Consider the following 17,122-nt stretch of genomic DNA (forward strand, 5'->3'; position numbering starts at 1 on the left):
CATGTCTGCACGGGTTTCCTCCCACAGTCTGAAAGACCTGCTGGTTAGGTGCAGTCACCCGAACAGGCACCGGAGTGTGGCTACTAGGGGAATTTCACAGTAACTTCACTGCAGCGTTAATGAAAGCCTTACTTGTGACTAATAAATAATCTTAACTTTACCACACGGTCTGTTAAGAGCTGTGGTGGCATTGTGAAATTGCAAGACATTGAGTCAATTGTCAGGTTTAAATTTGATTCATTTGTGGAAAACAAGTGAATAACTAGCAGTCAGCGTGAAGCAGGTACAACCTGCTTAACCTGCTCAGGATGCAAAGCTGTAAATATATGCAGAAGGTTGCAATGTTCTCTACTCCATTCAATATTTAACTTTTAAGAAATGCATTCATGTCATGCATCTTGTGCAGGATTTTATTTTTAATAACAGTTTGTTCTAAACTGTGCAGGTGGGTGTACAACTGACATCCTCTATTACTACTGCAGGAGTTTAATTGCTAGAATGTGTTCGCTTTAATTTGGACTAATGCCGTTCTGTTGTTTTTAAGTGTTCCTCTGGGATTTTGCAGAGTAGGGCTTGATTAGGATGATTGATAGGGAATAAATCATGTGACTACGGAGCAAGGCTTACACAGAATATTCCAGTCAGGTGCAGCTTGGAGTTGAGGGCAGTATCTCTTTTCTCGCTGTCTTAAATTGGAGATTAGAATCAGTCAGGAAGTATGTCTTATTCACTGAGATTCTGTTGTATGAGATGATAGTTATCTGTCTGGATCTCTGTACAGAGATGTTAAAAGGCTGGGAACTTAGCACCAAAAGCAGATGTCCCCATGTGGATACTAATCAGTTGTAAAGAAGGGATTTGTCTCTCTGGGAGATACTGCTAAATTGGAATAACAGAGATAGCTAGCTGATAAGAATTATACTTGGTCATGTTTAACTATTGTAATTGTTAAAAGTTATGCTAATTCTTTGTCTTTTGTTTTAAATTAAAAACTTCCTAGTGGGTTAACAGAATCATAACTGGAGTGAAACATTTTATGCTCACCCTAATGCCAAAAAGGAAAAGTTGGGGTCTAGGCTAACTTCGGAAAATGTGTTGGAGTTTTAATCTGGTCCCTGACATGCACACTCACCAAGGGGTGAAACTGGAACTTGACAAGAGTGAATCCGCAGTCAACATTTTCACCCCTTCCATTCATTTTAATTTCTCCCCTAATTATAAAAGGCCCTGAGACTGCATTAGAAATCACCTGAAGGGTAACAGGTCAAAGAGACTTGCATTTATATAGCACCTTTCACGGCCCATGGAATCCATTTGGCCCGTTGCATCTCAAATCTGGGCAAAGGTGTTCTTTCAGAGTGGGTGCAATTTACCATGGCCAATCCACCTAATCTGCAAATCTAGGACAAAGCAGCCCCGCTGGATTGGCAACCAATCCACCACCCCAACATTTGCCCCTTTCACCAGTGCAGAGTGGTAGCAGACTACCCCACTGACCATTTGGAAAGACAAAGGCAGCAGATACATGGGGACACCATCAGTCCTCCAGGCTCCACACCATCCGACTTGAAGTCATATTGAGCATCATTGGGTGACAATCCTCCCTAACAGCACAGTGGGTGTACCTACATGGACTGCAGCTTATCACCGCCTTCTCCAGGCAACCACTGATGAACGGTAAATGCTTGTTTAGACAGTAGTGCCCTCATTAGTTTGGCTTTACTACTGAAATGAAACATCTGATGTTTGAGGCGAGGTGATGAGATGACATGTGCAAAAGTACAGATGCAGATTTCACAAATGAGCACTCACTGCAACAGCAACATGGGGCTAATTCAGGTCATTATTAAAAACAGCAATGCTAGCGTCTACACAAACTCCGACAACATCCTGAGGCATGCCAAGACAATTCCTTCAAAATCCTTCCCAGAATTGTTACTGACCAAAGAAATATTCACATTAACACTGGCAGTACATTGGTTAGCACTGTTGCCTCACAGCACCAGGGACCTGGGTTTGATTCCCGGCTTGGGTCACTGTGTGGAGTCTGCACATTCTCCCCGTGTCTGCATGGGTTGCATTTGGGTGCTCCGGTTTCCTCTCAGTCCAAGAGAGGTGCTGGTTAGGTGGATTGTCTATGCTAAATTGCCTGTGTCAGGGGGACTAGCTAAGGAAAGATGCATGGGGTTATGGGGAGGGGGCCTGGGTGGGATTGTGGTCAGTGCTGACTTGATGGGCTGAATGGCCTCCTTCTGCACTGTAGAATTTTATGATTCCATGATTAAAAGGTGCATTAAATTCAACAAACTACAAGCAGATTCTAAAGTAATAATCAAAGTGCCCCTTGTACGAAAACATTTACTACTCAAAAGGCTCTTTTCAACAATTGTTAAGTGCAGGCAATTACACAAAGTAATCTTCACCATTTCACACTCCATTAAAGAGAATTAATTGGAATAAAATTGTTCCCATCATTATTTAGTTACTTTCTCACATTTAGTCTGTTTTCCTACAGTCAAATGGCCAATTTGCTCGTCTGGGATACTTCATCCTCTTCCCTGTGAAGAGGAACATCACTCAAGATAAAACAAAGACTTTTATTATTTCATGTTCCACAACAGTTCTGTTGCTCAAATGGGCTTCTCATGCTTCGGGAGTGAGGGAAAGACCTCCAACAGATTCAGACAGCACCAGACTCCCCCCTCACTCAGGGGATCCAAATTTAACCCTGCCCTCATTTCTCATTCCATTGAGAATAACCTTGTTTGGAGGGAGATCTCATTTCCCCTTTCGTTTTGCTGCCAATTATTTTAAATTTATGACCTTTGGTTACAAATCCTCTCCAAAGGAAACAATTATTCTCTCATTGCTGCATTGAAACCCCTCACTAAATTTAAATATATTTACTACATCTCCATTTCACCTCTGCTCCACAGAGGACAATCTCAGCTTTGCCAATCTCACTACATAACTCAAGTGAACTTCCTTTGCACCCTCTTCAAGGTCTGACAACCTTTCCATTCTGTGCTGCTCTAAAGCCACGCAAGAAAGGTCCAACCAGAGATTGGTACAATTTAACAATTTCATTCACAGGTGGCGTTGCTGGCTAGGTCACAGGGTGGCACAGTGGTTAGCACTGCTGCCTCAGTGCCAGGGACTCGGGTTCAATTCTTGGCTTGGGTCACTATGTGGAGTTTGCTCATTCTCCCTGTTCTGTGAGGGTTTCCTCTGGGTGCTCCAGTTTCCTCCCACAGTCCAAAGATGTGCGAGTTAGGTGTTAGCCATGCTAAATTGCTCCTTACTGTCAGGGGGACTAGCTAGGGTAAATGCATGGGCTATGAGAATAGGACCTGGGTGAGATTGTGGTCGATGTAGACTCAATGGGCTGAATGGCCTCCTTCTGCACTGTGAGATTCTATATCCATTCCTAATTGGCCCCTGAGAAGGTGGTGGTGAGCTGCTTCTTGAACCACTGCAGTCCATGTGGTGTGAGAACAACTTGCTTGATCAAACGTCTGTTTACAAAGCCAAGTATCCTTAAAGTTGAAGTGATGGGATAAGTTTACCCTGTGCCCTTCTCAAGAATGTGAATATATCCCCCATAGAAGTCATAAAAGTTCACAGCATGGAAACAGGCCCTTCTGACCAACTTGTCCATGCTGCACTTTTTTAAACCCCTAAGCTAGTCCCAATTGTCCGCATTTGGCCCATATCCCTCCATACCCATCTGACTCATGTAACCGTCTAAATGCTTTTAAAAAGATAAAATTGTACCTGCCTCTACCACCACCTCTGGCAGCTTGTTCCAAACACTCACTACCCTGTGTGAGAAAAAATTGCCTCTCTGGACACATTTGTGCCTCTCCCCTCTCACCTTAAACCTACGCTCTCTAGTTTTAGACCCCTCAACTTTTGGAAAAAGATATTGACTCTCTAGCTGATCTGCACCTCATTATTTTATAGACCTCTATAAGATCACCCCTAAACCACCTACATGCCAGAGAAAAAAGGCCCAGTCTATCCAGCCTCTCTTTATAACTAAAGGATAATCCTTGTAGCATCCTAGTAAATCTTTTCTGCACTCTTTCTAGTTTAATAATATCCTTCCTATAACAGGGTGACCACAACTGTACACAGTATTCCAAGAGAATGTCTTGTACAACTTCAACAAAACATATTCCAACTCCTGCGTTCATGTTCTGACCGATGAAACCAAGCATGCCGAATGCCTTCTTCACCACCATGTCCATCTCTGACTCCACTTTCATGGAGCCTCCCTACTATTAACTGAATAAGTCCCATCCTAGTTCGATTAACCACTGTGCCAGCCTGTGACCTAGCCAGCAACGCCCACCTGTGAATGAAATTGTTAAATTGTACAAATCTCTGGACCTTTTGCATTTGTCTAAATTAAAATTCCATCTGCCATTCGTCAGCCCACTGGCCCAATTGATCAAGATCCCATTGCAATCCTAGATCACCTTCTTCTCTATCTCTCTCCTCTTGTACCTCAGGATGTCACAGTCCCAATGATGATGCCTTGGCATGTTGTTTCTACCAAGTGCAGTGCTTATCAATATGGAATTGCATTGGCCATGTCTTTGCCCATTCACTCTCCATTCACCTGACGAAGAGGCAGTCCCCTCGAAAGCTTGTGAGTATATCATCAAATAAATAGGTTGGACTAAAACCTGGTGTTGTCAGACTTTTTACTGTGTTTGCCCATTTGGCCAGGCCGTCCACCTCCTTCTGAAGGCTTAGGGCAGGGCTTTCCAGCTGTGCTTCCGCAAGACTGGAACTTCACACCCAGGGTCAATGGGCCTTTAAATGATCTGTCGAATTTTCTGTCCAGCCTGTTCCAATTCCCGTGGTGGGCAGAACTGGATAATCTCGCCCATAGAGTTTAAGAGCAGGGATTTTTGCTGGAAAATGTATAAGAAACAGCTGGAGGGGGGAACTTCTCCAGTCTCGCACACTCCGCTCCCCCCTCAATGAGAATTTGTTGTTTATTCAAATCACCGTTCACAGTGGGCGAGATCAGAGAATCCCCGCTGTGTGCACAGGGTCAGACAATTCAACCAGAGTATTGTGTGCAATTCTGGAATCCACATTATTAAAAAGGAAGGATGTGATAGCACTGGGAAGGAAGCAGAGGAGATTTACCAGGGAATTGCCTGGGCTGGAGAGTTCTGGTGATGAAGAGGTTGGATAGATTGGTTTTCCTTGGAGCAGAGGAGACCGAGAGGGACATGATTGAGATGTAAAAAATTATGAGCGGCATTGATACAGTGGACAGGAAGGAACTTTTCCCCTTAGTGGGGGAATCAATAATCAGGGAGCAGAGATTTAAGTGTAATAACTCCACAGAGACGGAAGTCCCCAAGTTACTTTATTTACACCGTACATCTGTACACAGCCAGCTCTCCAGCTGCTTGCTGCTGAATGCAGGCTGGGAGTCTGACACACCTGCTTTAAAATAGGGAGCATGAGGCTCCTTGATTTAACCATCAATTAAAACTCAGATGGTTGATACTCTAGCAAGCCAACCTCATCAGCCTGGCTGAAGTGATCACAGTAAGGGGCAGCAGGGTTAGAGAGGATGTGAGGAAATATTATTTTACCCAGAGGATGGCGAGAGTCTGGAACTCTCTGCCTGAAAAGGATGGTGGAGGCAAAGACCCTCATAACACAGAGTATTGCGATGTGCACTTGGGACTCCAAAGCATAAAGGCTTATGAGCCTAGCGCTGGAAAAGGGTTTAGAATAGTTAATGGTTTATCTTTGCCTAGTGCAGACGCAATGGGCTTTTCTTCCTGTAGCTGTAGACCTCTGTGACGGTGTCATGCTGCTCGGTATTCGCTCCGTGGCAAAGGTTTGCACTATTCACAAACTTGGAGATCTAGAAATATTACAAATATATCCACTCGCACATGCTGCCAAAGCTCTCCTGACCGTGTTAATAAAGGAAACTCCCCACGCAAGCTCCTGGGGGTGGGAGTTTTCATCCGCGCTCACCTCAAACTGGAAAATCCCACTCGAGGTCCATGGATATTTGCACGGTCCAACCCTCCGCCACCACCCCCATGGTTCCTGTGGTGGAAAATTCCGATGCTGGGCTCTCAAGATACTGCAGCACAACCACTGGTGGGAAGCGTGCAGTGTTACATTTACATAAACCACCTAAGAATTTATATTGGAAATATAAAGAGGATAGCTTGTACCACTTTCCTCCTCGTCCCCTCCCCGTTAACATCTGTATCGGCTGAAAAATACATTTGGTTTTCATTCTTCAAAATCGTCTAAAACTATAAAGAAATGCAGGAGAAATAAAAACTTCAAAGTCAAACCACACTGAAAAATATCATTGGCTCAAATCAGTTGGGAATTGTTCTGTAGATGAAGTACTCTCACGATTGATTGTCTAGTTAATTGCTTTTGTTCATACAGAATAATTGGATTTGCCAGACAAGATTTAAGATGCTGTTGATGGACACACAATCCTGCTCGTATGCTCAAATTTTTTTAAGTGAAAAACAGTCGATATCTATATTCAATGACCTCAATTAACACTAAATAGAATATCTAACGAAGGTACCAAATCTGGCCGGAATGTTCCGGTCATAATGGAAAACCTTTTTGCCATTAAACATTCAAATTAAGTACTCGCATTTACGTAGAATCTTGAAGTGGGAGGCAGCCATTTGGGCCTTTGTGATTAGTATATGCAAATTACTTGTACGATAAGCAAACGTATAATTGCTTCTGCCACGTATTACTTAAAGCCTGTGGGCCATCTTGTGGAAGGCAAACTTTTACATTTATAAAAAAAGTAAAAAAGTTTGCAGTTCCTTTTCATGATGGATAAAGGAAAATCTGTCAAAACAGACCTTTATATAAAAAAAATTAAATTAGAATAATAGAACTATTTCCCATGCAAAAAGATTGAAGATTTTCAGCGAGTCACACAATCTATCCTCTGGAGTCTGACGCATTCACTTAATTTACTGCAAAAAAAATTCCAAAGTATTTCTTGAATAGTTAAGAAATGATTACATCCCCCTCACCTGTCTGTGGATTCTCATAATGCAACCTCTGGCCAGCATAGACAGAGCACAGAAAGCATAACTAAGGAGGCATGAACTTTAAATTAGCACTAGATCATTTGAGATAGGAAGCACTTCACACAATCCGGAAAATTCTCCCCCAGAAAAGAAAGTGGTTGAAAACTGGGGGTGTTAATTGAAAAAGAGGGTGGGGGGGGGCGGTGGAGAAGAGGCAGGAATCCATTACCCTTGGCAATGACATAATGGGGATCCAGACTTTTATTTAGGGCCCCCTCCACTAAATTGTCTTTTCACAACATGAACTACAATAGTCCCATAACTTGCAGCTGGCAAACAGAACACACACACACACTATAGCCCTCAGGGCAAAGGGTCATTACAGAGCAGTGCCTGGGGGGGCGATTGGCTTTTTTCCCCCCCATTTTTAAATTTAAACAATGGGGGCACCCTGATTTTTTTTAAAAGGACCAAAAAGTTAATAGACCTGCCCCGCCAGCAGCATAGCATTGTTGGAACCCCACCCCTTCACCCCCCACCTCCCCACCCCCCCATCCGATTTAAGTGTTTAAAAATACAACGAGAAAAGCTGCCCTCCACAAGGTGACGCTTTGCCAAGAGTTGGCAAAATTCACATCAATAAAGAGTTACAGAACCAAGGCCGATACAGAAACAGAATATGCTGGAAAATCTCAGCAGGTCTGACAGCATTTGTGGAGAGAGAATAGTAAGAAGTCTGACAACACCAGGTTTAAGTCCAACCAATCTATTTGACAGTAAACTCACAAACTTTCAGGGTTTGCCCCTTTGTCAGGTGAATGGCGTGTCCGGGCCTCACTCCATTCTCCAGAACTCTCCATTCACCTGACAAAGGGGCAAACCCCAAAAGCTTGAGAGTTTACTATCAAATAAAATTGGTTGGATTAAAACCTGGTCTTGTCAGACTTCTTAGCGTCTTTACCCCAGTCCAACGCTGGCATCTCCACATTGAGAGAATAGAGCCATTGTTGAGTCTAGATGACCCTTTGTCAAAGCTTCAACAGTTCTGACAAAGCGTAATCTAGACTCCAACCATTGGCTCTATTCTCTCTTTCCGTAGATGCTGTCAGCCCCGTTGAGATTTTCCAGCATTTTTTATTTTTGTTCGATTCCGGCATCCGCGGTATTTTGCTTTTAACCCAGGCGGACGGACAGGTTTGAGATCAGCTACAGTTGAATCCAAATGGTGAAAGCTGTACCATTGTGATGATATCGCTCGGTTAGTTATCAAGGTGCCCAGACTAAAGAAATAGGTTCAAATCCCACCAGAATAGAAAGGTAGTCTCAGTAATGGTGACCATGGCAACTATCAATTGTTGTTAAAATCCATTTTGTTCCTTTAGGGAAGGGAACCTGCCGTCCCTACCCAGTCTGGTCTACGCTAGTCCAGAACCACAGCAATGTGGTTGCCTCTTAACTGCCCTCTGAAATGGTCTGGTGAGTTTCTCAAGGGTAATTAGGGATGGGCAACAACTGCTGGCCTTGCCAGCGATGCCCGCATCCCTTGAAATAATAGAAAAGAACAGAACAGGCTCGAGGAGATAAGTGACCTCTTGTTTCTGATCTATCTGCACACATCTCTCTGACCTAGTGAATTTTAAAAAAAATGTATATGCAATGATAAATACAAAACCAAAAATCTCTCATTACACGTCCTAGCTGCAACTCTCCATCAGTAAGTCTGTGGCGCTCCAAGGGTGTGTCCAACGACTGAGGACGGGGCAGGACAGGTTATCTGGGATTCTCCCGAGAGGGCAGTGAGGACGTTAACAGCTAAAACAAACCAATTGTCAGACAGTAACCAGACTGTTCTTTCAAAAGAAAACAAAGATAATCAGACCCACCTCTTTCTCAATGTTCAATCCTTCAGCCCTCAGGTTTCTCTCAAACATCTCCCGTTTCTCCGCCTGTACGTTAGATTTTCTGTAAACGAGGATGTAATCAATCCGACACTTCCCATCCCTGAAGAACAGGCCATTGCCTTTATTTCTGTCTGTAGCTTCCTACAGGGGAACAAAGCAAACGTGCACAGAGTGTCTGTACTGATCCATTCAGCCCGTTCCAGCTCCTGAAAATTCTATCCCGTTAGTGAGGCCATTCAGCCCATTGTGCCCATTCCTGCTGCTGAAGCATCTCTCCAGTTAAGTCTCCACGCCCTCACTCTTTCTGCAAAGTCTGGCAGATTTCTCCTCAGCATTTACCCAATTCCCTTTGCTTCCATCACCCTTTCAGATCACAACAACTCACCGTGTTGAGAACCTCACCCCACTTCTGAGCCTTTCGCCAATGACCTTAATGTGCTCTGGTCACCGGCCCTCCTGACAGTAGGCGTTGGTCAAAATGCTTCCCTGCTTTAAACCTGGCTTGGACCTTCTTGGCCCTCGGGAAAACAATCCCTGATTATCCTGTCTCTCAGAGGTGAAGTCCCAGAACAATTCCAATAAATCTCCCCCGTAGCCTCAGGGCTTTTGCACATTTGCTCGGAATAACTCAGGCTGGCTTCTAACTTTCCTGTTCAGTGATTTTATTGCTCTGTTTACCAAAAGGCTGAAAGTGTTAAAACACCACCATTAAATCACAGAGGGAAATCTGGAGCAAGTGTTTTCGCTGGCTGGCAGCTTGGGTTAAGCAGAAGTGACAGATCTCTGTCACTTGGTAAAAAGGAACCAGGGAGAAGGTGATGTTCCCCCCGCAACAGTGAGACGGCACAGATCTCTGCAGCAGCAAATATCTGCAGAATGCTCTTCATATTCCAACACTGCAGCAGAATGACAGGCTGCACTGAGCTTGTGAAACACTGATAATCTGCCTCACCGCTCAGACAGCAGACACTACTGTTTAGTGCCAGTGTTACAAAGCTGGACTGTATGTCGTATTTTTGCACGGTCAGGAGGACGAGGGAGGTTGGAGCTAAGGAGGAAGTGAATCCTTTTGTGTCTCGGACAGAAACGTTCAGCATTAAACACCAACATTCCAATTCCTGCCCCAGCAACTCCCCCAGAACCAACCCTCAGGAGAGACTGAGGGATTTGGGGTTGTTTTCGTTGGAAAGAAGGCGGCTAAGAGGGGATCTTATTGAAACATATAAGATGATTAGAGGTTTAGGTAGGGTGGATAGTGATAGCCTTTTTCCTCGGATGGAGAAAGCTAGCACGAGGGGGCATGGCTTTAAATTAAGGGGGGGTAGCTACAGGACGGATGTCAAGGGTAGGTTCTTTACCCAGAGGGTGGTGAGGGATTGGAATGCCCTGCCTGCTGCAGTTGTAAATGCGCCTAGTTTGGGGGCGTTTAAGAGATCCGTGGATAGGTTTATGGACGAAAAGGGATTGGTTTAGGTTAGAGGGTCATTGTTTTGTAACTGGTCGGTGCAACATCGTGGGCCGAAGGGCCTGTTCTGCGCTGTAATGTTCTATCTCCACTGGACTGGTATGGTAACGTGTCATTACCGCAGGTTAGCACTGCTGCCTCAACACCAGGGACCCAGGTTCAATTCTCACCTCAGGTGACTGTGTGGAGTCTGCATGTTCTCCCCATGTCTAAGTGGGTTTCCTCCAGGTTCCCCCCCACACTCCAACGACATGCAAATTGGGTGCACTGACCCTGCCAAATTGCCCCTGAGGATTCCAAGGTGCAGGTTATGCAGGGTAAATACATGGGGTTAGGGGATATTGTCTGGGTAAGATGCTCTTTGAGTCGGTGCAAACTGGATGGGCCAAATGGCCTCTTCTGCACTGGAGCAACTATGTAGCCTGAGTGGGTGATACTGCTCAAATCAAGACCAAACAGGACACATTGTGCTGTAGAGCCCCCAGCCTGTTTGGAAGAGGGCTCCCTGGGAAGGGGGCATGGTGTCCACTGGCAGTCTCGAGGCTTTCCCTGTTCTATGGGCACCGCAGGGGCTGGGGTGCCTCAACCCCTTTAACAATCACATTTTAGTTTGGTGTTTCAAGTTTCGTGTGTGGTTAGGGCAGCATTCCCTTTTACTTTGTCCAACAAGGGAGTGTTGGAACTGGACTCTGACCTTTCACAGAGCACGCTCAGTCTGCTGAACTCATCGACATCCCAGAGTTACATTCTCAGGAAGTTAGGTGTCGAACCCACTGCATAATCCAGGAGCCAAGCTCAGAGGTACTTGCTGGCTCCTCAGTTTTTAATTCAAGCATCCAAAAATGATGCAAAAACAACAACAACCCCTCTTTCAGTAACTTGTTTCAGGTTTGTAATGGGTTTTATGGCAGGAATTCCAGATAAAAATCCATATTTACAAGGAACACAAAAATCCCACGCCAACGCACTTACTGATTCACAATGAGATTTGATGAATTTAATGGAGAATTTGTAAACTGCGCCAATCTCCACTCCATTAAGCTTTTATAAATGTACCCCATGAAACGCAAGACAAGAGGGGATGATTTTCCCATCCTGCTGCACTAATCTTTTAGCAGCACATGTTCCCGCCCCTATAGTGTCTTCCTGCACTGGATTTCCGGCTACATTCACATCAGAAATTGGTGAGGAGCTGCAGATACGACACAAATGATCATTTCAATGCCATTGAAGTTGGTTCGCCGGTTAAAAAGAAAAAGGAGGCTCATGTCTGGATGAGACTTGAGGGCTCAGGTAGCGCACTAGAAAGCTTTAGACTGGCTAGGAGGGAGTTAAAGAGTGAGTTAAGAAGGGCTAAAAGAGGACATGAGAAGACTTTGGCTGATAGGATTAAGGAGAATCCTAAGGCGTTCTATAGATATGTTAAGAACAGAAGGTTGGTTAGGGCAAGATTGGGGCCAGTTAGAGACAGGAGTGGGAATTTGTGTGTGGAGCCGGAAGAGATTGGAGAGGCATTGAACCAATATTTCTCTTCGGTGTTCACGCAGGGGGACATAAATGTAGCTGTGGAGAACACTGGGTTACAGGGTTGTAAACTGGACAGTATTGCAGTTGATAAGGAGGATGTGCTACATATTCTTGAGGGTTTGAAAATAGATAAGTCCCCTGGTCCGGACGGGATTTACCCTAGGATTCTCTGGGAGGCAAGAGAGGCGATTGCAGAGCCTCTGGCTCTGATCTTCAGGTCGTCGTTGGTCACAGGTATAGTACCGGAAGATTGGAGGTTAGCGAATGTTGTCCCACTGTTTAAGAAGGGGAACAGAGACTTCCCCGGGAATTATAGACCGGTGGGTCTTACTTCTGTTGTGGGTAAGGTTTTAGAAAAAATTATTAGAGATAGGATTTATAGTTATTTGGAGAGTAATGAATTGATTGGAGATAGTCAGCACGGTTTTGTGGAGGGTAGGTCGTGCCTTACTAACCTTATTGAGTTTTTTGAGAAAGTGACCAAAGAGGTGGATGGGGGTAAGGCAGTTGACGTGGTATATATGGACTTTAGTAAGGCGTTTGATAAGGTTCACCATGGAAGGCTTCTGCAGAAAATGCAGATGTTTGGGATTGAGGGTGACTTAGGTAATTGGATCAGGAATTGGCTGGCGGATAGGAGACAGAGGGTGGTGGTTGATGGTAAGTATTCGTCATGGAGTTCAGTTACGAGTGGTGTGCCTCAGGGATCTGTTTTGGGGCCACTGCTGTTTGTAATTTTTATAAACGATCTGGATGAGGGTATAGTTGGGTGGATTAGTAAATTTGCTGATGACACCAAAGTCGGAGGTGTGGTAGATAGTGAGGAAGGGTGTCTTAGTTTACAGGGAGACTTAGACAAGTTGCAGAGCTGGGCCGAGAGGTGGAGGATGGAGTTTAATGCGGCAAAGTGTGAGGTAATTCACTTTGGCAGGAATAACAGATGTGTAGAGTATAGGGCTAACGGTAGGACTCTGAATAGTGTGGATGAACAGAGGGATCTAGGTGTATGTGTACATAGATCCCTGAAAGTTGGGAATCAAGTAGATAGGGCTGTTCGGAAGGCATACGGTGTCTTGGCGTTTATTGGTAGGGGGATTGAATTTAGGAGCCGCAGCGTCATGTTGCAACTGTACAAGATTCTGGTGTGGCCGCACTTGGAGTATTGTGTGCAGTTCTGGTCCCCACATTGTAGGAAGGATGTGGAGGCTTTGGAGAGGGTGCAGAGGAGGTTTACCAGGATGTTGCCTGGTATGGAGGGGAGGTCCTATGAGGAGAGACTGAGGGATTTGGGGTTGTTTTTGTTAGAAAGAAGGCGGCTGCAAGGGGACCTTATTGTAACATATAAGATGATTAGAGGTTTGGATAGGGTGGACAGTGATAGCCTTTTTCCTCGGATGGAGAAAGCTAGCATGAGGGGGCATAGCTTTAAATTAAGGGGTGGTAGTTATAGGACGGATGTCAGGGGTAGGTTCTTTACCCAGAGGGTGGTGAGGGATTGGAATGCCCTGCCTGCTGCAGTTGTAAATGCGCCTAGTTTGGGGGCGTTTAAGAGATCTGTGGATAGGTTTATGGATGGAAAGGGTTTGGTTTAGGTTAGAGGGTCATTGCTTTTTAACTGGTCGGCGCAACATCGTGGGCCGAAGGGCCTGTTCTGCGCTGTAATGTTCTATGTTCTATTAGCAGTCCTGGGACTGGAGTCTCCAGTCCCGCTAGCCTCTCCCCCACTCCAACGAGGATTACAGCAGCCCACCCCACTGGAGAGAAAGGGAGGCAATCACCCTGGATATTGACAGTGCCAGCCTGTGACCCTGACACTGCCCAGAGAGCAAAGTGCCAATGCCTGGGGCACGTGACACTGCCCACTGGGCATTGCCAAGGGGGTGGAGTCTGTAGACAGGATCAGTGGGGGAAGAAGGGAGGCCAACAATGAGGAGGCTGGCAGTGTGGGGCTACTGTGCATATGGCAATTTCTGCCCTGACAGAACTGCGCATGCGCAATGGCCCACTCTGCGTGCTGATTTCAGCCTCTTCAGTGGGAATAGGTCTCTTGAAATCTAATGATATTCACGCTGGCGGCCTCTGCAGCACAGTGTAGGAGATTCTTCTCTGAACTCCCAGTAAAACAAAATAGCGTGAATTAAACCAGTTTTCACATGAACTCAACACAGAAAATTCCAGCCAACATGTTTCTCTGTTAGATAATTCATGAAGAACCATCAAAGTCTCCTATTGTAGTATTTATGTGCCAATATTAAAGCTCCTTTAACTCCTGATTGATATAGAACTCTAGAATCTCAAAGCCCCCCCCACCCTGACCGAGGCAGCAACTCCCAAACCCACCACCTCGGCCATCTAGAAGGGCAGCCAATGCCTGGGAACACCAGCACGTGCAGATTTCCTTCTAAGTCACTCACCCTCCCGGACTTCAAAACATAACCAGCTGTTCCTTCACTGTGGCTGGGTCAAAATCCTGGAGCTGCCTCCCTAACAGCACTGTGGGTGTACCTACACCACGCGGACTGCAGCGCGGTCCATCAAGGCAGCTCATCATCAACTTCACAAAGGGATGGGCAATAAATGCTGGGTCTAGCCAGTGACATCTTGTTAAATGGCCATTCCAGGGCTGTGGGCAGCGTCGGCAAGGCCAGCATGGTTAGCCATCCCTCACTTATTTCTTAAGTGCAAACCAGTGTGAGGGTGCTTCCAGTGCAAGGAAGTTCCAGGATCTGGATCCAACAATGTTGAAAGCTTATTTCAAATGTGAAATTCTCTCCTTTTGAGCCAATGGCACAAAAAAAAGCCCAAATTTATATAGACCCAAAACATATCCCAAAGGGGAGGCTGAATAATTCCCCTGCCAAGCTGTGGAAATTTGAATACCTGTGCGTGGTATGGATATCAAAGCATTGAGTGATTTCAAGAAGAAATTAGATATAGCTCTTGGGGCTAAAGGGATCAAGTGATATAGAGAGCGGGAGGAGGGGTGGAAATCAGGATATTAATTCAATGATCGGCTTTGATCAAGATGTTATGGCGGAGCAGACTCGAAGGGCTGAATGGCCTACTCCTGCTTCTAGTTTTTTTTTGTTAAGGCATCAAATGTCACACTGCTAAAGTAGACCAACACAGAATACAGGGAAAAAAAAATCACCACAAAGCAAGGCGTTTATCATTTTCAAACATCTTCCCAAATCCTTCTCAATATTCTGAATGTTGGAGTGACAGCCATCTCAAAACCCCCCTCCCCCCAAAATTAGACTATCCTTTGCTGCACTTTTATCAGTGATGATTTTAAAATCAGCGGACTTAACTAGTAAAACGTGAGGTGGCACAGTGGCAAACACTGCCGCCTCAACGCCAGGGAACCTGGGTTCAATTCCAGTCACTGTCTGTCTGTGTGGAATCTGCATGTTCTCCCCATGTTTGTGTGGGTTTGCTCCAGGTTCCTCCCGCAGTCCAGAGTTGCGCTGGTTAGGTTGATCGCCGGTTAGGTTGATCGCCATGCTAAATTGCTCCTTTGTCTCAGGGGTATGGCCATGTGGGGTCATGGGGATAGGGTCTGGTTGGGATAGTCGTTGGCGCAGACTCGATGGGCTGAATGGCCTTTGTCTGCACTGTAGGATTCAATGATTCTATTCCGTGAGAACTTTAACAATTCACTTCATGAAAAATTTATAAATCCTAAACAGTCTAATAAGCTGAAGACCTACATTTCACAATTGTATGTGCATTCAATATCAGAGTGTGACAAACTTCTCACCTCGACACCTGTTTCCAGTCTACTTGTTTCATCGGATGTGCTGGTCAGATTTCCAGGGTGAAGCAAGGAATCATCATCTTTCGAAGGGCTGTTTCTCCCCTCGGATTCACCCAGGTAAATATTTACATCCCGGGTCACTGAAACAGACATTGGAGAGGTGAGAGAAAGGTGGTGCAGATGGAACCAATAATCTAGACAAGGCATTCCAAACTTGGATAGGCACGATCAAATCTCACTGAAAAAAAAAAGGAATCAAAAGATCAGGAGCGGGCTGGTAATAACCACCTGAACCAGCTCTCTGATGATGTTCCGCTATGTGCAGGTGCTGGAAAAGCAGACAGAGAAATCTGCTTCAGTAATATCATCGCTCCCTTGAGCAATGTGGTGAGAGATGTCTGAAGAACGACCAGATGTTGCTAAATATACCAGGCTGCCATTTGTGACCTCCTCAAATTGAAACCATCTCGATTTCTACTTGCTCGATAGCTGAGACTTTTAAATCACTTAAATTCCAGCCCCGGGCTCCTGCTGGCCAGCCCCAAAGTTCCAGAATTCCTTCATTTTGATTCTTAAAACCGGAGACCAAGTCGCCAGTCCAACATCTCCTCATGTGACCGTTGATTGGTGTTCCTGCGTCTTGTGTTAAAGGTGCTATCTAAATGCAAATGTTAATTTTTCACTAAATCTTTGCCATCACCGTTATTAAAAAAAGAGCTGCAGGGAAAAGCCTGGGAACTACAGACCAGTGACCCTCACATCTGTAGTGGGTAAATTGTTGGAAGGTATTTTGAGAGACAGAATCTACTGGCATTTAGAGATGCAAGGACTGATTAGGGACAGTCAGCATGGCTTTGAGTGGAAAATCATGTCTCACAAATTTAATTGAGTTTTTTGAAGGGGTAACCAAGAAGGTAGATGAGGGCGGTGCGGTTGATGTTGTCTGCATGGACTTTAGCAAGGCCTTTGACAAGGTACCACATGGTAGGTTGTTGCATAAGATTAAATCTCACGGGATCCAGGGTGAGGTATCTAAATGGATACAAAATTGGCTTCTTGACAGAAGCCAGGGGGTGGTTGTACAGAGTTGTTTTTCAAACTGGAGGCCTGTAACCAGCGGTGTGCCTCAGGGATCAGTGCTAGGTCCACTGTTATTTGTCATTTATGTTAATGATTTGGATGAGAATATAGGAGGCATGGTTAGTAAGTTTGCAGATGACACCAAGATTGGTGGCATAGTGGACAGAGAGGAAAGTTATCTCCAATTGCAACAGGATCTTGATCAGTGGCTGACGAATGGCAGATGGAGTTTAATTTAGACAAATGTGAGGTGATACATTTTGGTAGATTGAACCAGGGCTCTGGGGAGAGTTACTGAACAAAGAGATCTAGGGGTACACGTTATAGCTCC

The 17,122-nt window shown here is 45.1% G+C and overlaps 1 protein-coding gene across 3 annotated transcripts in view; it reads right to left on the bottom strand.

The window, feature by feature from the left end:
- LOC145344575 (anoctamin-4) overlaps positions 1–17,122 on the bottom strand; it is a 162,553-nt gene that overhangs the window by 76,554 nt on the left and 68,877 nt on the right. For all 3 annotated transcript variants that reach the window (XM_080191775.1, XM_080191774.1, XM_080191776.1), the window contains exons 3-4: positions 15,715–15,851; positions 8,945–9,103 (exon numbers count right to left, since the gene is read on the bottom strand). In XM_080191775.1, the coding sequence (XP_080047901.1) occupies positions 8,945–9,103; positions 15,715–15,851 (296 nt within the window). The remainder of the gene's footprint in view (positions 1–8,944; positions 9,104–15,714; positions 15,852–17,122) is intronic.

The sequence above is a fragment of the Carcharhinus amblyrhynchos genome, chromosome 6, assembly GCF_965287045.1.
Source record: "Carcharhinus amblyrhynchos chromosome 6, sCarAmb.v2.hapA, whole genome shotgun sequence".
Taxonomy (NCBI): domain Eukaryota; kingdom Metazoa; phylum Chordata; class Chondrichthyes; order Carcharhiniformes; family Carcharhinidae; genus Carcharhinus; species Carcharhinus amblyrhynchos.